The following is a 22,348-nucleotide window of genomic DNA, read 5'->3' on the forward strand; positions in this document are numbered from 1 at the left end:
AACGCAGATGACAAATGACATTGAAAGTGACAAAAATGCGTATACATGCGAAAGAGTGCGAATACATGCGGATAATGCGAATTCATGCGGATGAGTTTTCAAGCTCCAGATTCTCAAAAGAATAGAAATTCTTCACAAATGCGGGTACATGCGAATCGATGCGAATCCATACGGATGAATTTTCAAGTTCCGGACTCTCAAAAGAAATGGAATTTGTTCATAAATGCGGGTACATGCGGATGCATGAGAATAAATTCGGATGAGTTTTCAAGCTCCGGACTTTGAAAAGGAACTGAACTATGTACATGCGGATGCATGAGAATACATACAAATACATGCGAATAAATTCGAATAAATTTTCAAGTTCCGTTCCCGTTGGTTAAAGTGACAAACATTATCACCTAAGTTGTCCATCCTCCAACTCTTACAATCCTAATAAAAATGCGCCTTATCCACCTCAACTTCAATAATTTTCTTACTTGTTCTCCTCTTCCATCTTCGATATCTTCTTATTATTTTCCATGAATTAAATTGTAATTCATTTCACGTGAAAATAAAAACATCGACGATTGATGATAAACACAAAAAAAAAAAAAAAAATGAAAATGTTGCAGGAACAAGAAATGCAACAGAAGCAGCAACAACAACAACAACAACAAAAAAAAGAACCTCGCGGCAACCTGTGTTAAAATTAATTAAATTAATCGGATTCCTCAATCTTGATGTTATTAAGTCATTTTAAACGAATACACTGAATTGATAGCGATGCAGCAACAGTTTTTTATGTGCCTGTAATCATAAGTCTCACGAGTGTGTAGGCAGATGGTCAACGGACTACATCTGGATGGAGATTCTCATACGGTTAAGATGGGTCTCATGGGGAAATTCAATGATGATAATATCTGATGACCATGTGCTATTTTTGGGACTTTTTTTTTGGTGTTCATGTCTGTATGGCCTCTACACCGTCTCTTGAGTGTGCTACGGCTTTGTTGCATGAACTGTGGACATTTTTGTTGAAATATTTATTTGTGGGTTAGTTGGATGGAGAGTTAAAGTGTCAATGTTATGGTCTTTAAAGGAGTTAAGGAAGTCAATTTTGGGTAATTTTAATTCGACTTGCAATCAACTTGATTGGAAAATTTAGTCAACTTGAGTGGAAAACTCAGTCAACTTGAGTGGAAAATTAAGTTAATTTCAATGGGAAATCAATTCAACTTGAATGGAAAATTCAATCAACTTGATTGGAAAATTCAGTCAACTTGAGAAGAAAATTCAGTTAACTTGATTGGAAAATTCATCCAACATGACAAAATTCAGTCTTGTCAAATTGAGTGAAAAATTTTGTCAACTTGAATAGAAAACTCAGTCAACTTGAGAGGAAAATTCACTCAACTTGAACGGAAAATTCACTTGACTTGATTGGAAAATTCATTTACCTTGAGTGGAAAATTCAGTAAAATTGATTGGAAAATTCACTAAAATTGATTGGAAAATTTACTTAACTTGAGTGGAAAATTTACTTAACTTGAGTGGAACATTCACTCAACTTGAGTGGAAAATTTAGTCAACTTGATTGGAAAATTCCGTCAACTTAAGTGGAAAATTAAGTCAACTTGAGAGGAAAATCCAGTTAACTTGATTGGAAAATTCATCCAACTTGACAAAATTCAGTCAACTTGATTGGAAAATTCCTTCAATTTGAATAGTAAACCCAGTGAACTTGACTGGAAAATTCCGTCAACTTGATTGGAAAATTCCTTCAATTCGAATAGAAAACTCAGTCAACTTGATTGGAAAATTCAGTCAACTTGAGTGGAAAATTCGCTCAACTTGAGTGGAAAATTTATTGCTTCTACTTCTTATTCAGTCATCAAATTTACCTTACCAAGCAAAAAAATTTTTCCCATTTTCCGTCTCAACTTTTCCTCTCATTTTCACAACAAAAAAAAAAAATTTCCACAATAAATTTTTCCACATTCACATGTTATAATTAATGCATGAATGAAAGCAATTAGTTCCGTTAATCCACTCCCCATTTTTACATCCAACTATCGACCGATGTCGTTATGTCTTTAAAGAGCTGTTCGTGGAAGTTCCTTTAATAGTTTTGTTCATTACTAAGAAGCATGCATTTGTAGACGCCATCAATCTTGATACGAGGAAATTTTTATTTTCTGTTCTTTCTCAACTTTTAGATTCTCTCAATGCTGTATGCTGTAATTATCACGTGACAAAGACAATGAACTTAACATTTATTTTATTTGTTGATATTTTGTGTGTCTTGTTGGAATTGTTGATGATTGTTGGTAATTAATTGACGTTTTTGATGGGTTTATTGGGGCTAGGGGTGGACACTACTTAAATATAACATATGCGTCATATTCAGGAGAGACAGTAAACTAGTTCCCAAAATATTGCACACGGCAACTTCTAAAAAGTCAAAATTCTTTAAAATTCCTGAAAAAAATCAAACGTGTGTCATATTTAGGTGAGACAGTAAACTAGTTCCCAAAATATGGCGCACGGCAAATTTTAAAAGGTTAAAATTCCTGAAAAATCATTGAAAAATTCAAACGTGCGTCATATTCAGGAGAGACAGTAAACTAGCTCCTAAAATATGGCGCACGGCAAATTTTAAAAAGTTAAAATTCCTGAAAAATCATTGAAAAATTCATATTCAGGAGAGACAGTAAACTAGTTCCTAAAATATGGCGCACGGCAAATTTTAAAAAGTTAAAATTACTGAAAAATCATTGAAAAATTCAAACGTGCGTCATATTCAGCAGAGACAGTAAACTAGTTCCCAAAATATTGCGCACAGCAAATTTAAAAAAGTCAAAATTCCCGAAAAATTATGAAAAATATCAAATGTGCGTCATATTTAGTAGAAACAGTAAATTAGTTCCCAGAATATGGCGCACGGCAACTTCTTAAAAGTCAAAATTATTCAAAAATCATTGAAAAAATATCAAATGTGCGTCATATTCAGTAGAGACAGTAAACTGGTTCCCAAAATATTGCGCACGGCAAATTTTAAAAAGTCAAAATTTCGGGAGACACAACTGCCTATCCCTTGCCCCAAAAGCAACGACAAGAACTCCAACAATTTTTACAAGAATCAATTCCGCACAAAAATGTAAAATTCAATTGAAAAACATAAAAAATAAAAAAAATATCGCTCGTGTAGGTCTCCCGCTGGCATCTTTAACATTTCCTAATAATTCATCATTTTCATGCATTCGTAAGTTGACAGAAGTTGGCAAACAGCAAAAAATTTGTTTGACTTTATATGTTTTCATGTCCAAAAACAGATTGACGATTCGGAATTCCGAATGGATGTGGATATAAAAAAAAAGGAGGTAAGAAAATGAGAATAAAACAAGCAATTGAATAACGTAAAAGATCAAAAGGAACGAACAATGAGATGAGAAAAAATAAGAAAAAAAAGGTTGAAGACAATTGCCGGATAAGATGTCATAAAATATTCATTAACTACTGTTTTTGTACCTTCTTGTCTGTTTTTCGTGTTCTGTTATTGGAATTAAATGTTGATGCACTTTCTGTGCTTGTTTTTATGGTTTTGATGAGTTTAACGGCAGATTTGGATTTAATGTGTAATGACACAGACACAGACACAGACACAGAGACACAGGGACACAAAGACACAGAGACACAGAGACACAGAGACACAGAGACACAGAGACACAAAAGACAAAGAGACACAGAGACACAGAGACACAATTATTGCATCTAGTCACTGACTGTCGACTGTAAAAAGACAAAAAAATGACTAAAGTCAGTCAATTGCCAATTCTGGACAAATATGAGCAACAATAAGAATCACAGTGACTGTATGCAGTGACTTAATAAGCCAAAACTTGAATCATGCCGGACTAGGACCGAATTTTAGACCGATTAATCGAAATACATCCACAACAACCTGAAATATCTGCAAAAAAAAAAAATTGAAAAAAATTAAACAAAAAATTTCATTAATTTTCATAATTTTTATTCCACACATGAATAAAAAAAAAAGAAATCCCTGCCTAAAGTATCGAATGCAGCATAATCCATTGATACATTAACCACATGTGAACTTACACCATACAAATTATACTGTTGATTCATTTCGGCTTACACATATGAGGCTGAATACAGGAGAAAATAATATTAAAAAAATGTTTAAAATACTTGAGTGACTAAAGCGCATTTTTTTTTGTTCAGCTATCAGCTTTCGGTATGAAAAGTATATGCAAATCAGTAGAATTCAAGATAAAAATTGCATGAAAAAAATAACGGACGATTTTTATTTTTTGAAATTTAACGGTCAAAAAATATTCAAATTATAGCTCATGAAACACATTGGGTAATTCAATTATATGCTTCTTATAGCTAGTCATCTATTTAGTTGTCCAGTTAGTCATTCAGCTACTTAGTCAGCCATCCAGTCACTCAGTCACACAATCAGCCAGTTAATCACCCAGTCCATCAGCCAGTCACCCAGTAACCCTGTGAGTCAGTCAGCCTCCCAGTCAGTCGACTAGCTAGACAGCGATTCAGCCACCAATCCACCTAGCAACTCAGCCAGTCGGACAGTCAGATAGTCAGCCTGAGATTTAGTCACCCAACCATGCAACCCAGCTGACAATCAAGACACCCAGCAACCCAGCCAGCCTGTCAACTAGTCATTCAGAATATTAATCATTCAGACAATCAGCCATCATCCTAGTCATCCAGCCAGCCTGGCACTCACGTATCCAGTTAACCAGCAAACCATCCACCCAGCCACTCACCCAGCTAATCCGCAAACCAGTCATCCTGCCATGCAAACCAGCTGACCAGCCAGTCAGCTATCCAGCCAGTCACCCAGTTAGTCAACCATCCAGCCATGCAATCAACCAGTCACCAAGTTACCCAGCGAGCCGTTCAGTCAACCAGCAACTAAATTGGTCAACCTGGCATCCAGTCAGTCACCAAGTCAACCATCCAGCAACCCAGCTACTCAGCCAGTTATCCAGTCACCCAGCCATGCAACCCAGCTGATCATCCAGACAACCAGTCACCCAGTTAGTCACTCAGTCAGTCGACCAGTCACCAATCCACCTAGTAACTCAGTCACCCTGTCTGGGTCTACCTCCCAGCCAGTCAACTACTTAGTCAGCCATTCAGTCATCCAATCACCCAGCGAGTCATCCAGTCACTCAATCAGCCAGTCAGTCTTATACCCAGTCACCCAGCCAATCAAAATGAAATTACCAAAAAAGTCATTTTTTCCAACAAAAAAAAATCACATTAAAAAGTTGTGATGATCCTGAAACTGTATGTATCTATGTGCTGCAAATGGATGTTAGGGATGGCATCGAATAAATACCAAAAAAAAAAAAAGTAAAGTTGCGACTTTAACTCCATGATAATGATTTATTTATCTTATAGTATTAGTGTTGTGGTTTAACATAACAAATTACATACAAAAAAAAAGTCGGTTCCAATGCCGAATAGGATTTTATGTGACTTTACGGGTAAGATTTAGATGGAATTTTTTTTGTTGTTCTTTGCTGCAGACTTTTGTTGCTTAATGGATTTTTTTGTGTAAATCTGTGGATGAAATTTGTTCTTTGTGCTGCATATGTGGATTGTTGCTGCTTATTTTGATGATTTTAAGGAATTAAGGAAGTGGAATTGAGGGTCAACCAAATGCGCCTATCCAACATCCTTGACTCAACCCCATGCGCATATCCAACATCCTTGAGTCAACCCCATGCGCATATCCAACATTCTTGACTCAACCCCATGCGCCTATCCAACATCCTTGACTCAACCCCATGCGCCTTTCCAATTTCCTTGACTCAACCCCATGCGCCTATCCAACATCCTTGACTCAACCCCATGCGCCTATTCAACATCCTTGACTCAACCCCATGCGCCTATCCAACATACTTGACTCAACCCCATGCGCCTATCCAACATCCTTGAGTCAACCCCATGCGCCTATCCAACATCCTTGACTCAACCCCATGCGCCTATCCAACTTCCTTGACTCAACCCCATGCGCATATCCAACATCCTTGAGTCAACCCCATGCGCATATCCAACATTCTTGACTCAACCCCATGCGCCTATCCAACATCCTTGACTCAACCCCATGCGCCTTTCCAATTTCCTTGACTCAACCCCATGCGCCTATCCAACATCCTTGACTCAACCCCATGCGCCTATTCAACATCCTTGACTCAACCCCATGCGCCTATCCAACATACTTGACTCAACCCCATCCGCCTATCCAACATCCTTGAGTCAACCCCATGCGCCTATCCAACATCCTTGAGTCAACCCCATGCGCCTATCCAACATCCTTGAGTCAACCCCATGCGCATATCCAACATTCTTGACTCAACCCCATGCGCCTATCCAACATCCTTGACTCAACCCCATGCGCCTATCCAACATCCTTGACTCAACCCCATTCCAGCTTTAGACCGACCTGATTCAGACATTGACCTGGATTTGGTGCTTAAATCCGACACCATGCTAGAGTCACACCAGCCTGGTGCCAGATTTGAGATTGATCTCAGCATCCACAATCCATAATCGCCCAATGAAACCAATTCAAGCATCAAATAACAATAAAAAAATATCCATTATTTGCTACCTTTAGTGGATGTCCAATATGCATACTGAAAATCAACAAAAAAAATTGTCGTTTGTGACTAAAGCTTACTGTCGTCTATTTTGACATTGTCAGCATAAATGACATCACATTGGAGACATCATCGTACGTGCATGTATGAATAGTAGAGATTATATGGAAAAAGTCAGCAGAATGTCTATGGATGGAGTTATTGGGTATCTTGAGTGATGAACCCGGATCATCATGTCCTGTACCTCTGTGTCGTCCAATATTGAAGACATGCAGCCTTGAACGGACTGTATCTGGCCATAGTATGGATCAATTGTATGACGGAGTGTCACGGCACACAGGTTAGGCAACCCTGGACTAGTCCATTCAGTCTGAATGGCTCAATTTTGGAGTCCAGACTCCATGTTCCTTTTGGATGCCTGTCTATTCCAGTTCCTCTAAGTCAGACGAACCTTGAGTCATCAAAATTCACATGACCTAACACAATTTACAGTAATCTATTTGCCAAGATATTATCAAATTTAGCACAAGTAAAGGCCCTTACTCAATATTGTATTAATTAAATTCAACATGTGAAGCATGAAATGAACAACATTACAAGTTGAAAGGGATGGAAACATTTAGGATGAGTTTCATTGTTGCTGGTTAAATTTGGGAATACTGGTGAGTGTCTTGGTGTCTTTGTGTCTTTGTGTCTTTGTGACTTTGTGTCTTTGTGTCTTAGTGTCTTTGTGACTTGGTGTCTTGTTGTCTTTATGTCTATGTGGCTTGGTGTCTTGGTATCTTGGTGTCTTGGTGTCTTTGTGTCATGGTGTCTTGGTGTCTTTATGTCTATGTGGCTTGGTGTCTTGGTATCTTGGTGTCTTGGTGTCTTTGTGTCATGGTGTCTTGGTGTCTTTGTGTCATGGTGTCTTGGTGTCTTTGTGACTTGGTGTCTTTGTGACTTGGTGTCTTTGTGACTTGGTGTCTTTATGTCTCTGTGATTCTGTGTCTCTGTGTCTCTGTGGCTTGGTGTCTTGGTGTCTTTGTGACTTGGTGTCTTGGTGTCTTGGTGTCTTTGTGACTTGGTGTCATGGTGTCTTTGTGTCATGGTGACTTGGTGTCTCTGTGTCTTGGTGTCTTAGTGTCTTTGTGACTTGGCATAAAATACACAACTTACTCCAGCAACAATACAACAAGTAACTTGGATTTCAATTAAGAACAAACATCCAGCAACAACAATGAAGTACACAGTAAATAAATAAATAAATAAATAAAATAATAGCAATGCACACACACACACATGCACACATGCCATATGAGAAAGAGTAAATTATGCAGTAGAAAAAAATAAAAAACAATTTTTATCCCGCCATCGAACATTAAACCCGGCAAACAATAAAAGAAGTGAAAAAGGAGGAACAAAAAATCATGAAAAATGCAAGACAAACATATAAAAATGTTAACATAAATGCAATTTACAGGAACAACAGTGTATAATGAAGCAAATGCAAACATTTAATGTACGACCGGCAACGGCAGCGGCAACAGCAAAAAAAATTAAATGGGGGAGATGGAAATAAAGACATGAAAAATCATAAATACAAACAGATCGACACGTGGTTTTCATAATGTTTACCTAACTGTGTAATATAATAGGAAATAATAATAAGGATGGATGTTGTCGGGACGGGTGGATGTAATGAAGAATTTCTTGAGGAAGATTAGCATTAAATGTGCTTTGTGATGGGAAAAAATTGAGGAACATAACCTTAAAGTTGGGAATTATAACCTCAAAATTTAGGAACATAACCTTAAAATTCTGGAATTTAACCTCAAAATACAGGAACTTAACCTCAAAATTTAAAAATTTAACCTTAAAATTCAGGAACATAACCTCAAAAATCAGGAAGTTAACCTCAAAATTCAGGAACTTAACCTCAAAATTCAGGAACATAACCTCAAAATTTAGGAACTTAACCTCAAAATTCTGGATCTTAACCACAAAAATCAGGAACTTAACCTCAAAATACAGGAACTTAACCTCAAAATTTCCTTTATAACCTCAAAATTCTCATTAAGTTCCAACTATGCAGCTCTAGTTCTTCGAATGAGCATTCTAACCTAATTTACATCCTCATTCCCCTAAATTGTTCATCAATTTCCTTTTCCTATATTTTTTTAATTTCAATCAAGTGCAAATAAAAGGCACAAACAGTAAGGCTGAATGTCACGACACGTGGCATTTAACAATTGAATGTGCAAATCTCATTTAAATGGGCATTAAAAGTGGAATTGATAATAATCAGATTTTTTGTTGTTTGATGATTAGACTGAAGGATTAAGATAATAAAATTTTGATATGAATTAATGATGAATGAAGGCTGAGGAGTGAGCAAGTGTAGGGGTATGGAGGGTATAGTGCAGCTTATATGGTCAAATGTGAGAGTAAATTGGATTCAACGATTGAGTTTGGAACTGGAATAAGGGAAATAATTGTAGAAATAATTCAATTATTGGACAGTAAAAGAACCAGAATTTTGAGGTTAAATTCCTGAATTTTAAGGTTAAATTCCTGAATTTTGAGGTTAATTTCCTAAATTTTGAGGTTAAGTTCCTGAATTTAGAGGTTGAGTTACTCAATTTTGAGGTTAAATTCCTGAATTTTGAGGTTAAATTCATGAATTTTGAGGTTAAGTTCCTAAATTTTGAGGTTAAGTTCCTCAATTTTGAGGTTAAGTTCCTGAATTTTGAGGTTAATTTCCTGAATTTTGAGGTTATATTCCTAAATTTTGAGGTTAAGTTCCTCAATTTTGAGGTTAAGTTCCTCAATTTTAAGGTTAATTTCCTGAATTTTGAGGTTATTTTCCTAACTTTTGAGGTTAAGTTCCTCAATTTTGAGGTTGAGTTCCTCAATTTTGAGGTTAACTTCCTGAATTTTGAGGTTAAGTTCCTGAATTTTGAGGTTAAATTCCTGAATTTTGAGGTTATTTTCCTAAATTTTGAGGTTAAGTTCCTCAATTTTGAGGTTAAGTTCCTCAATTTTAAGGTTAATTTCCTGAATTTTGAGGTTATTTTCCTAAATTTTGAGGTTAAGTTCCTCAATTTTGAGGTTAAGTTCCTCAATTTTAAGGTTAATTTCCTGAATTTTGAGGTTATTTTCCTAACTTTTGAGGTTAAGTTCCTCAATTTTGAGGTTGAGTTCCTCAATTTTGAGGTTAACTTCCTGAATTTTGAGGTTAAGTTCCTGAATTTTAAGGTTAATTTCCTGAATTTTGAGGTTATTTTCCTAAATTTTGAGGTTAAGTTCCTCAATTTTGAGGTTAAGTTCCTCAATTTTAAGGTTAATTTCCTGAATTTTGAGGTTATTTTCCTAAATTTTGAGGTTAAGTTCCTCAATTTTGAGGTTAAGTTCCTCAATTTTAAGGTTAATTTCCTGAATTTTGAGGTTATTTTCCTAACTTTTGAGGTTAAGTTCCTCAATTTTGAGGTTGAGTTCCTCAATTTTGAGGTTAACTTCCTGAATTTTGAGGTTAAGTTCCTGAATTTTGAGGTTAAATTCCTGAATTTTGAGGTTATGTTGCCCAATTTTGAGGTAAACATTCAATTCCATTAAAAAATGAAAAATCATCTACATGACAACTTAACAGTTCTCATATCCCTTCTCAATTCACCCGTAATTACCAGCAGTTCCGCTTATCTAACAATCCAAATCTCACGTCCACAACTCCTCATTATCCACGAACCAAAAAATTACTTAATTATGTCAACAAGCCTCCTAACATTTTATGTTAATTTCAATTTGTGTCAGAAATGTTATAAAATTGTAATTAAATTTATGGTCAGTATGAAGGAACATTTTGAGGCTTCTTATCAGCACATTTATGCTAATTGTTCATATGACGGTTGTCTTTTGGTGTTAATTTATGCCTCTTTGGGCACGGCTTGCGTTTATGGTTTGTTTTGATGATGAAAATAAAGCAATTTAATAAAGTGCATCGACAAATTTACGGCTGTGAGGATAGTTGTGACTTTTAGGGACAATTTTGAGGTTAAGTTGGAAAATTTTGAGGTTAGGTTGTCTATTTTGAGATTATTTTGTCAATTTTAGAGATTAGGTTGCCAAATTTTGAGGTCATGTTGTTAATTTTGAGGTTATTTTTTCCAAATTTGAGGTTAAATTGTTAATTTTTGAGGTTAAGTTGCCAAAGTTTGAGGTTTAGTTCCCACTTTTGAGGTTAGTTGCGAAATTTTGAGGTTATGTTGTAATTTTTTAGGTTAGGTTTCCAAATTTTGAGGTTATGCTATTCAATTTTGAGGTTAATTTGACTATATTTGATGTTATGATGCACATTTTGAGGTTATTTTGTCAATTTTGAGGTTATTTTGTCCAATTTTGAGGTTAAAATGTCAAATTTTGAGGTTAAGTTACCAAATCTTGAGGTTATATTGCCAATTTTAAGGTTAAATTGCTGAATTTTGAGGTTAAATTACTGCCATGCATCATATTCGAAGAAGACATTAATGTGTTCCCAAAATATGACGCACAAGCTGAATTTTTTTCACTAATCCTAACCATTTCTAATGTACATCCTCATTTACTATCAAAATATTTCATTATCCTTTGTAAATATAGCATTAAAATGCATCAAAAAGCTAGTCAAGCACTTCAGAATATAGTTCCTTTAATTAGATATCAATTATGCACCCCTCATGTCTATCTATTTCCATTGTTAGCTTCTCATCCCTTCCCTAACAATTTTCAAATTTCTTTTTTATTACAATTGCATATGCAGTAATTTTTCCTATTGCTGCCTTAATTGAAACTTGACACCGAAGCAGTTTGCTACTTGGCTATAAATCGTGACTTTCTGTGACTCATTTTTCATAATTTTTTATCTCTTTTAAAGCTTCTCATATTGCGCTGATTACATCAGATCATGTGAATAATTATGACTACTTTTGGAACTACCCAATGAGTTTCAGCTGATTGCTAATTTATGACAAATTTGAGAATTTTTGAGGTTCAGGTGCCTTCACACTAGAAATTTGAGGTTCAGGTGCCTTCACAATAGAATTTTTGAGGTTCAGGTGCCTTCACACTAGAATTTTTGAGGTTCAGGTGCCTCCACACTAAAATTTTTGAGGTTCAGGTGCCTTGACACTAGAATTATTGAGGTTCAGGTGCCTTCACACTAGAATTATTGAGGTTCAGGTGCCTTCACACTAGAATTATTGAGGTTCAGGTGCCTTCACACTAGAATTATTGAGGTTCAGGTGCCTTCACACTGGAATTATTGAGGTTCAGGTTCCTTCACACTAGAAATTTGAGGTTCAGGTGCCTTCACACAAGAATTTTTGAGGTTCAGGTGCCTTCACACTAGAATTTTTGAGGTTCAGGTGCCTTCACACTAGAATTATTGAGGTTCAGGTGCCTTCACACTAGAAATTTTGAGGTTCAGGTGCCTTCACATAAGATAATTCGATTTTCATCCCTAATAAATCCATACTTACATCCAGCATGTATATGCAGCATATAAGTAGCACATTAAAGTAACAAAAAGGGTCGACGCATCATATGAAGGAACAACAAATGCTACATTTGTGACCTTTTTGTTATTTAAAGGGATCGACGTCACATAAATGCCGACAATAAAGGAGAAGTGAGCATCGACAGACACGTGAACACATAATCGGATCAGGTTTGTGTGATGCAAGTGATTTTTTATGACTGATTGTGAGTCTGAATCAGGCAAGGACGAATTACTGATGGATGTCCATCGATAAGATAATGAGGAAGGATGGCATTGACTGGTTCATGTCTGAATATTCAGGCACAGCAACTTTAAAATTTTCATAAAAATTTTTTTTCCCATAATTTGTGCGAAAAACAGCTCCGGAAGCTATAATGATTCCGCTTATCGCGTTTAGTCCATCTTTATGTGAATGCATCAATAATGTGAAGCTGCGATGAATAGACGGACAATAGCATCGATTCCAATTGTGTTGTGTTTTGTGCTGTGTTGTGGAGATGAACGGAAAATGACTTTTTTTTGGATGTGGAAATAGTTTTGGGTTTTTTTTTGGGGGATGGACAGTGAGGAAGTGTGGAGTTTTTCATTGAGTTTTCCATGCATTTTCCATGCATTTTCCATGCATTAACCGGGTTTATCGACAATTTTTCTTAAATTTTCATTAAATTTCGTAATATTTTCCTGAATATTCATATGATTCTCATAAATATGTTTAAGATATTCCGTATTTTTCCGAAGTTTTCCGGGTTTTTCCAAAAATTTTCAAAGTATTTTCTAAATAATTCTAGATATTTTTAAATTTTAAAATTTTTTTTTTTGATTTTTCCGAAGTTTTCCATACATTTTCCGAGTTTTTCGTCAAATTTTCCGAAATTTTCATCAATTTTCTTCGATTTTTCCGAGTTTTTTGTTAAATTTCCTCAATTTTTAGCGAATTTTTGAAATTTTTTTCAAAAAGGTAGCTTATTCAAGCACTTTGTTCGGCTGGGTATCGAGATCTCGAAAACCAGACATCGTAGAGATCTTTGGTTTGTTTTATTAGCTCCGTACTGTTGTTTTATTGCGGGCAAATGCATTTAAAAGTTTCAAATCAACGCATAAATACTATTATTAACAGTTTTTCATTTTCATATACAACAACAACAAAAACATCAACACGTTTTTTCATTGTTTTACAGTGTTTTTCAATGTTTGTCGATGTTTTTACAGTGTTTACTGAACAATGTTTGAATTTTTTTTGACCGTTATGAGGTTTGAATTATGAAAATCCGTTAAATGATGAAGTTCTTAAATTTGTGTAAGTTTTATATGGATCTTGGTTTTTAGGTCTGAAAGTGACCTGGATCTTACTGGATCTTGTGTTTTAGGTCTGGAAGTGACCTGGATCTTACTGGATCTTGTTTTTGAGCTTAAGTCACTTCTTATTAATCAATTACTGATCGCTGGAACAAAAATGCGCTTAAGTCCCTCGATCAATAACGCGAGGACTTTTGTAATTTTTTTAATAAAGCCTTGCTGAATTTTTTATGAATTTCATAGAAAAGTTCCGAATTTTCCAAAATTTTCCAGATTTTTCCAGAATTTTCCTAAATTTTCCAAAAAAAATCTAGAAATTTTGTAAATTTTCCCTAAATTTTTTTAAAAATTTGCAAATTTTTTTTCTAAATTTTTCCAGATTTTTCCCGATTTTTCCTCAAGTTTTTCCGAATTTTCCACCACCTGAACCCCCATCCACATCCATCGACTAGTCATCCTCATTTCACTCATTGTTCAATAAAACGATTTAAAAATATGAAAATTTTCCATTCATTTTCCAGCACAACAACAAAAAAAGAAAAATGAAAATTCACAGGACGAGGAAAAATTTTGCGGCAGCTGTAAAAGTAGCTCACGGCAATAATGTCATTGATGCTGATAATTTGGCCAAAAATATGGGACGTGAAGTATGTAGGCTGTGAAGTTCTAGAATTTCAATGCCATATGGAATGATTATTATCGAATTAAGGTTTATTGTTCGTGGTGGTGCTGTGTGCTTAGGATGAGACTGGAGACTGGGATGGTTGGATGTTGAGGATGGAATGGAAGTTGAATGGAATTTGAATTTTTTTGAGTTTTTTATTCAAATTTTAATTGTTTTTGATTGAATTTTTATAAATTATCGGAAAAAAATTTTGAGTTTTTTACAAATTTTTTTTTTTTATATTAAAAATTTAAAAGTTAAAATAAAAATTTCAAAAAAAATTAAAATTTAAAAAAAAAATCAAATTTTAAAAAAATGCAAAAGAATTTTAAAAATTTAAAATATTTTTTCTTTAAAAATTTTAAAAAATTTTACATTTATACAAAAAATTAAATTTTAGAAATTTATTTTTAAAAATTTAACAAAATACAATAAATTTAATAATAATTTCTTGAAATTAAAATTATTAAAACTTTTTGAATTTTTAAATTTTTCAAATAAAAAAATAAAATTGAAATCAATTTTTAATAGAATTTATTAATTTGTATTTTAAAAAACTCGATAATAATTTTGAAACTAAATTTTAAATTTTTAAATTTTTATTTTTTTTGAATTTTTTGGAAATTTTTTTAATTTGTTTTCAATTTGTTTTTTAAATTAATTTCAACTATTTTAAAATTGATTCCAAATTTTTTTAAATTCCTTTGAATTTTTTAAACTTTATTTCAAATTTTTCAAAAATTTTTTTAAAATTTATTTCAAATTTATTTCAATTTTTTTTTAAATTTTTAATCATTTTTTAAATTTAAAAAAAAATTAAAATTTTCAATTTAATTATTTAAAATTCCTTAAACTAATTGAAATATGATTCAATTTGAAATTTCAAATCCAAATTAAATTAAATTCAATTCCTAAATTCCATCCACAAATCCTTATTTCCTTCCAATTCCTTCACAAATCCACAACAAAAACCTCAAAATTTCGCACATTTTCCATCCAAAAAAAGTCACAAAAAAAAACAAAAAAAAAAACTTTTATTCACTTCCAAAAGTGCATCGCAACTGTTTTTCGGTCCACAAACAAGTCATCGCGGATATCCCAAAAATAAAATCACGAAATTTCTTCTTATTTGTTATCAATTTTTGTGTGTCAAGTCATGTCCATATGTCCACAGAATGCACACGTATGCCTTAATATTGTTGAATCGTATTAAATTTGTGATTGTGTTAGTGTGCAGCATAGATACATGTCATGTATAGCACGTAAATACAGTGTAAAGTGAAATGCAGCAACAGCCAATCGGAACTGCTGCTTTTTGGGTCGATAAAGCAGATTTTTTGTGATTTTTGAAGACTTCCGCCTTAATTTTGTGACTGATTTCAATCCCAATTTTGACATCCACACGATTTAGGTCTGCACATCAACCCCACCTCCTTACAGCCTCAATTTGAGGTGTTGAAAAATGAAAATCTCACGTAAGTCGTGCTGGGAATTGACAAGAAGCACAAGACAGATCCTTTTAATTATTAAAATATGAATTAAAATGCTTTTAAATGAGTTTAATGACTAGTTGGGTGATAGAAGGGGATGCATTTGGAGGTTAGGGACTGTTTTTGAGGTTATGTTGTTAGATTGTTTGTTGGATTGTGAAATTTTGAGGTTAAATTGAGAATTTTGAGGTTATGTCGTGAATTTTTGAGGTTAAATCATAAAATTTTGATGTTAAGTCATGAAATTTTGAGGTTAAGTCATGAAATTTTGAGGTTAAGTCATGAAATTTTGAGGTTAAGTCATGAAATTTTGAGGTTAAATCATCAAATTTTGAGGTTAAGTCATGAATTTTTGAGGTTAAGTCATGAATTTTGAGGTTAAATCATGAATTTTGAGGTTAAATCATCAAATTTTGAGGTTAAGTCATGAAATTTTGAGGTTAAGTCATGAAATTTTGAGGTTAAATCATGAATTTTGAGGTTAAATCATAAAATTTTGATTTCAAATTACGAATTTTGAGGCTAAATTTTAAAATTTTGAGGTTGGATTTGATTTTTGAGGTTATATTTTGAATTTTGAGGTTGTATGATGAAATCTTGAAGTTAAATTGTGAAATTTTAAGGTTAAGATACGAATTTTGAAGTTATATGAAGAATTTTTGAGGTTAGATCATCATTTATTGCAATTAAATAATCAAACGCTCTCCAATAGTCATTAAAATCCTCACAGATGATCCCAAACAATTCAGTAAATAAAATTATGACAGTAAAAATTAATTTTCAAAAACCCAAACGAGTTCCATTCATGAAAACAACAATAAACATTATCAGCATAAATTTGAATCATCACCGATTTTCAAGTATCGAAACAGGTCATTCATCCCTCTCAATTATCAATTCCATTCTTCCATTCAAGGCATAATAGACAGGACATTAAGCAAGTATTTCTTGTGCCAAAATGTCATAAAAATTTTTCAATTGAATTTTTGAGTAAATTAATTATCATTGAGAAATGGTACAAATGAAAATAATTTTTTATTATTATTATATTCACCCTTGGTGATGGCAACAAAATAAAAAAAGTGAGAGGGATTAAGTTGGGGAGGCACTTGGAGTTGAGTTCATGGTGGCTAAGGCGCATTTTTTGAATTTTTGATTAAGTTTGATTTGATTGGACTAGATTTTTGCGACAAAATGTACTCAATGAAACCAAATTTTTTTAATAAATTGGACTAGATTTTGTACTAGATTGAATCAGATTGGACTAGATTTTGTTCTAAATTGGACTAGATTTGAGACCAGATTTTGTACTAAATTTTGGACCAGGTTGGACAGATTGGATTAAACTTTTGTTCTAGATTGGACTAGATTTTTGTACTAAATTGGACTAGATTTTTTTACTATATTTTGGACTAGATTGACCAGAATGAACTGAATTTTTGATTTGATTGGACTAGAATTTGCATTAAATTTTGGACTAGATTTTGTAGTAGATTGAACCAGATTGGACTAGATTTAATTCAGATTTATATTAGATTTTGTACTAAAACGGACTAGATTGTATCGTAATGTACTAGATTTTGTCCTATATTAGAAAAATTTTGGACTAGATTTTTGTATTAAATTTTGAACTAGATTCAATACTAAATCAACCTATTTTAACAAAAACCCTCCTCAAAGTCCCATCCAACATCCAAACTAAGACAATCTGCAACACAATCCCAACAACATATCAATTCCCATCCCTAACCCAGCATGTCTCTAATTTCTGCGTGCATATAAGTTGCAACCTCTCAATTACACTTGATGCTCCTTATCCGACTTGTTAGAAAAACAAGCACAGCATGATCATAAAAATAGAAGCTCGAAAGGGCAAAAAAAGTATAAAAATTGCACCAGATGTAATGACACTTTATCCAGCACTGCTGACTATTTGCTTATCCTCTCGTTATTCAATAATAATAACAAAAAATAACAACAAAAACTGCCTCTTGAAAGTTTTTTTGAGCAATGATGTATCGTTTATGTGAGTGTGTGAGTGAGTTGATGTCCTTAATATGAGGCAGGGGTGGTCAACCTGTGTGATGCGGTACGTGATGAATTTTTACAGATGTCATGAGCCGTATGACGTTTACGGGCTTAGGAACCGATGTGCTAAAGGGGACCGAAACATAAAAAAGGTTGTGCAGACCTGGCCGTACCATAATAATAGCAACATATAGCACAACAATCAAAATACCAAATGTAAGCAAACAAGATAATAAATGAATTTTGATTCCTCATCCCCTAATCGCATATATAGACTAGTCGTACCCTTGTCTCACCCCTCTTAATAACCATTTTTTTTTTGTGTGTCGATTCTTATATAAACTAACTCGTACTCGAATATGTCGAAATAATTAACTATCCATATGGATGGATGATGTAGTAAAATACTTCCACATATAGTTATGTAATATGTCAAGAAATTAAATTACTTTTTTTTGTTGCTTGGATCGTCCTATTATACAGCGGGTTGAGTGCCTTGTGTATGATATTATATTCATAACATATTTTTATTTTACTTGATGTGGATGGGGTTGAGGATTTGAGGGATGTGAGGTAGAAATTGTGGCAGTTTGGGTGAATTTTTTTTGAATTTTTTGGTGAAAAATGCGCTTTAATCATATTTAGAAAGTGACTTTCTTACTTGAAAAATTCTTGAAATTTTGTGTTTTTGTTTAATTTTTAAATACCAGAAAATTTACAAAAATTTGAAAAATAAACAAAAAAAAGCAAAAAATGCGCTTTAGTCACATTTTAAAAGTGACTTTCATACTTAAAATTTACTAAAATTTCAAATTTTGTTACAGTTTGAAAAACTGAGAGTAAAAACTACAAGTTATTGGAAAAAATTCAAAAAAAAAAGTTCAAAAAATGCGCTTTATTCACTACTATTAGTGGGTTTTTTACTTGTTTAATTAACTTATTTTCAAAAAAAATGCAAAATTCATTCCACAATTTGTCTAAAAATTGCAAACCTAAAAATTAAAAAATGCGCCTTATCCACCTCAACCCAAAAGTCCTTCCTAACTTGTTCATCCTCATTCAATCTCATCTTCTCACCCATTTCAAGTCATAGAGAAGGGACACACGAAGCAACAAAATTTATTGCGGACGGATAATCATTCAAACGGAGGTTTTTTTTTTGCGCTGCGATTCTTCTTTTGATATATGAGCCTTCCATTGTTTACATTTGCTATCATTTACTCACTTACTTCTTTATTTCGCATCTGACAACGTATTTGGATGGGTAATGTGCAGGGAGAGAGAAATTGAAACATAATGCGAATATTTGTTTCGAGTGGTTTTTCATTATTTTCAAGTGTTTTTGTGTATTTAAATTTATTTGTTGTTGTTTTTTTTCTGTTTTGTGATTGAGTTTGTGATTTTTAAGGCTAATTTATCTAATTAGAAGAGATTGAGTGGCAATTAGCAGAGCTTGAAGTCAAGTCTAGTCTTAGTCTAATTGAATCAAGTCCGCTTAAGCCAAGCTAGCTTGAATAACGTCTATTTGAGTCCAATCTACTTGAAGCAAGCTAACTTGATTAAATTCTATTTGAGTCAAGCTAACTTGAATCAAGTATACTTGAGTCAAGTCTACTTGAGTCCAGTCTATTTGAGTCCAATCTACTTTAGTTAAATTTACTTGAGTCAAATCTATTTGAGTCTAATCTACTTGAGTCAAGTCTACTTTAATTAATTCTCCTTGAGTCAAGACTACCTGAGTTTTTTTTTACTTGAGTAACATCTATTTGATTCAAATCAATTTAAGTCAAGTCTACTTTTGTGAAGCCTACTTGCGTCAAGTCTTCTTGAATTAAGTTTTTTTTAAGTCAAGTCTACTTGAGTCAAATAAACTTAAGTCAAATCTACTTTAGTCAAGTATACATGGGTAAAGTCAACTTGAGACAAGTATACTTGAGTCAAGTTAACTTGAGATAAGTATACTTGAGTCAAGTTTTCTTAAGTCAAATCTGCTCAAGTCAAATTTACTAGAGTCTAGTCTACTTGAGTCCAATTTACTTGAGTCTAATCTACTTGAGTCCAATCTACTTGAACCAAGTTTACTTGAGTCAAGTCCACTTAAGTCAAGTTTTCTTAAATCTAATCTGCTTAGGTCAAATCATTTTTGAGTCCATTCTACTTGAGTGCAATCTACTTGAGTCAAGTTTTCTTAAGTAAAATCTGCTTAAGTCAAATCTACTTGAGTTTATTGTACTTGATTCAAATCGCCTTGAATCAAGTTTTATTTAGTCAAATCTACTTTTGAATTATTTATTTGCGTCAAGCCATCTTGAGTCAAGTTGACTTTAGTCAAGTCTACTTGTTCCAATCTGCTCGAATCAATTGTACTTGTCCAATCTACTTTAATAAGCTAATTTGGTTCAAGTCAACTTGAGTCAAGCCAACTTGAGTCAAGTCAACTTGAGCCAAGTTCACTAATGAAGTAAATTTCTTAAGATTTCAAATTTTATTCAGTATTTTTCAATTTACAGACAATTTTAACAATTTTTAATATTTAGACATCATTAATTATTTACCAAATCTTACACTTGTTCTGCCTATTCATTCCTGATCCAACTGGACACTGAAAGTCATCACCAAATTCTTTCAAATTTCCCAAAGTTCCAATAACTCGAAATCTTCCCGGTGCATGTGAATCGCTTTTAATTAGAGTTTCCATATATTTATAGTCATAATTACTGCAATAGGAGTGAGCCTTTGATATCCAAAAGAGCTGATTTGGTGTAAACTCAACATTTGGTAAAATTGTGTCAATTTTATGTTCCTTTTGGTATGTCTTATAAGCCAACAAAGTTCCACCATTATCAGCAATATTTTCACCCAATGTCAACTGTCCATTGACATTCAATCCAGTCTTCGGTTCCACATACCGTCCATATTGATCCACAAAACATTTTGATTTTTCTATAAACTTAATTTCGTCTTCCTTTACCCACCAATTTCTACGCTGTCCATTTTCATCATATTTCCTGCCTTCGTTGTCATATCCATGCATTATTTCATGTCCAACGACAGCACCAAGTATGCCATAATTCATCGATTTTGGACGGTCGATTGAGAACAATTGACTTTGTATGAAGCCAGCACAGATCAAGAAAGTGTTAAAATATGGCGTATACAGTGCATTTACTTGAGGTATGGAACCTGCAGTCTGTTTCAAAAAGAGAAGATCCTTGATCAAGTCACTGACATCACCAAGCAGCTTCCTTTCAACTTCACATTTGTGGATATGAATTTGACGGTAAATTTCGACCAAGGAACGCTCTGTTGTGTCTAAATCTTTATAGTATGTCGACAGGAAGTTCTCATCCAGCAACATGTCTGGATATCCAACATAGAACTTCATGGCTGACAACTTCTTTTTGGCTGCTTCCTTTGTCTTGCTGTCCAGCCAATCTTGTGCCTCAAAAGTGTCAAAAAGTTGACTTTTGGTGGCATTTATTATGTCTGCAATTTCCATCTTGACTGTCTCGTCCACAGCATGTCTAGCATAGACAGCAGCAACAGCTATGTCCAATTTATCCTTCATCTTACATAGACAGGTTGTGCAGCCTGAATATTTATTGGATTTGGAACTAAAAAATGAAATTTCAGTTGGTTCCTCATCACTTCCTTCATATAAAGTCGCCAGGTATGCTGACTCAATGTGTCGGTAGATTAAGTAGTTCAGGATGTCATCAGGTGTGGATTTGGACAGAAAGTCGTCAATTTTGGTCAAAATTTTGTCATTTTTGACACCTAACCTAAAATTCCCGTCTATAAAGTCACTTCCGTTGAAGAAATTTGTCATAAAATTGGTCCAATTTATGAATTTAAAGACATTTTGGAGTTCCGCGATGGACTTAACCTCAATTTCAGGTTCTGACTCAAAATCCACAAGTTCCAACAAATTATCCTCAAATTTGAATGCTTTAGTCAGCATGTCCTCAATGTCAGGTCGGGTAAAGTTATCGCTGACCAAAAAATTTGTCAAATTTCTATAAAGTTCCTGTACATCCTCACTGTTCCTGTCCAAAAATCCAGCTTTTGTCTCAAATGTTGGCTGATCGACGACCAACCGGACATGATCATCAAAATATTCCATCCGGATGCTGAACAGGTAGGCATCAGAATTTTGATAAAATTGTAGATCGTGAATGACTTCCTCCCATGTAAAGTCATGCTTATGTTCAGCACTTGGATCGATTCTTCTACGAAGGTCAATTCCGTCCTCGATAAAATCATTTAAGGAACCGACATTGTTCTTACATGATTGATAAAATATTTTCATTAATTTAACTAATTTATCGTCTTTGTCAGTGACTGGTTCCATTGCAAGCTTCTCAATCCAGTCGTTGATTTCGTTCTGCATCTCATGCAATGGACTTCCAACATCACGGTAACCGCCGCATGCAAATTCATAAAAGTTATCGCATGGATTGACTGACTTGTTAATTTTGGCCATAAATGATTTGGACTGGCTTTGACATTCGTCGGAATTGCAAGTTTGGTGAGTTTTTGGATATGCTGTGGTGAATTTTAAGTGAATTAGGTGAATTATGGTGAAAATGGTGAGAATCTTCATGATTTTTTTTATTATTGGGTTGTGGTTGTAAACTTTGGATATTGAGACTTGATACTTTGAGAATATTTCAAGTAAACTGATACAAAAGACACTGAAATTATTGACTTATATAGC

General features: G+C 33.7%; 1 protein-coding gene and 1 long non-coding RNA gene across 2 annotated transcripts; both read right to left on the minus strand.

Annotated features, from left to right (window-relative positions):
- Positions 1-5,401: 5,401 nt before the first annotated feature.
- Positions 5,402-11,178, minus strand: LOC139099038 (uncharacterized). Its single transcript, XR_011545267.1, has 2 exons — positions 6,653-11,178; positions 5,402-5,598 (listed from the first exon to the last, which is right to left on the minus strand). It is a non-coding gene; the product is annotated as an uncharacterized lncRNA (long non-coding RNA).
- Positions 11,179-20,182: 9,004 nt separating this feature from the next.
- Positions 20,183-22,114, minus strand: LOC139085953 (neprilysin-2-like). The gene is made up of 2 exons (XM_070634229.1): positions 21,673-22,114; positions 20,183-21,222 (listed from the first exon to the last, which is right to left on the minus strand). Exons 1-2 carry the CDS (start codon positions 22,112-22,114, stop codon positions 20,183-20,185), a joined length of 1,482 nt encoding a protein of 493 aa, XP_070490330.1.
- Between the last annotated feature and the right edge of the window lie 234 nt (positions 22,115-22,348).

Source organism: Chironomus tepperi, unplaced genomic scaffold (assembly GCF_022539635.2).
Source record: "Chironomus tepperi strain 1889 unplaced genomic scaffold, CSIRO-AGI_Ctep_v1 contig_7, whole genome shotgun sequence".
Taxonomy (NCBI): domain Eukaryota; kingdom Metazoa; phylum Arthropoda; class Insecta; order Diptera; family Chironomidae; genus Chironomus; species Chironomus tepperi.

What these genes read in the sequence shown, in the direction of transcription:
- LOC139085953 (XM_070634229.1), bottom strand. Translation starts at nt 22,114, where the DNA reads ATGGCCAAAATTAACAAGTCAGTCAATCCATGCGATAACTTTTATGAA. An exon ending in TGGATTTTTGGACAGGAACA is followed by an intron (nt 21,223 to 21,672) that starts GTGAGGATGTAC and finishes ATAAATATTCAG; the next exon opens with GCTGCACAACCTGTCTATGT.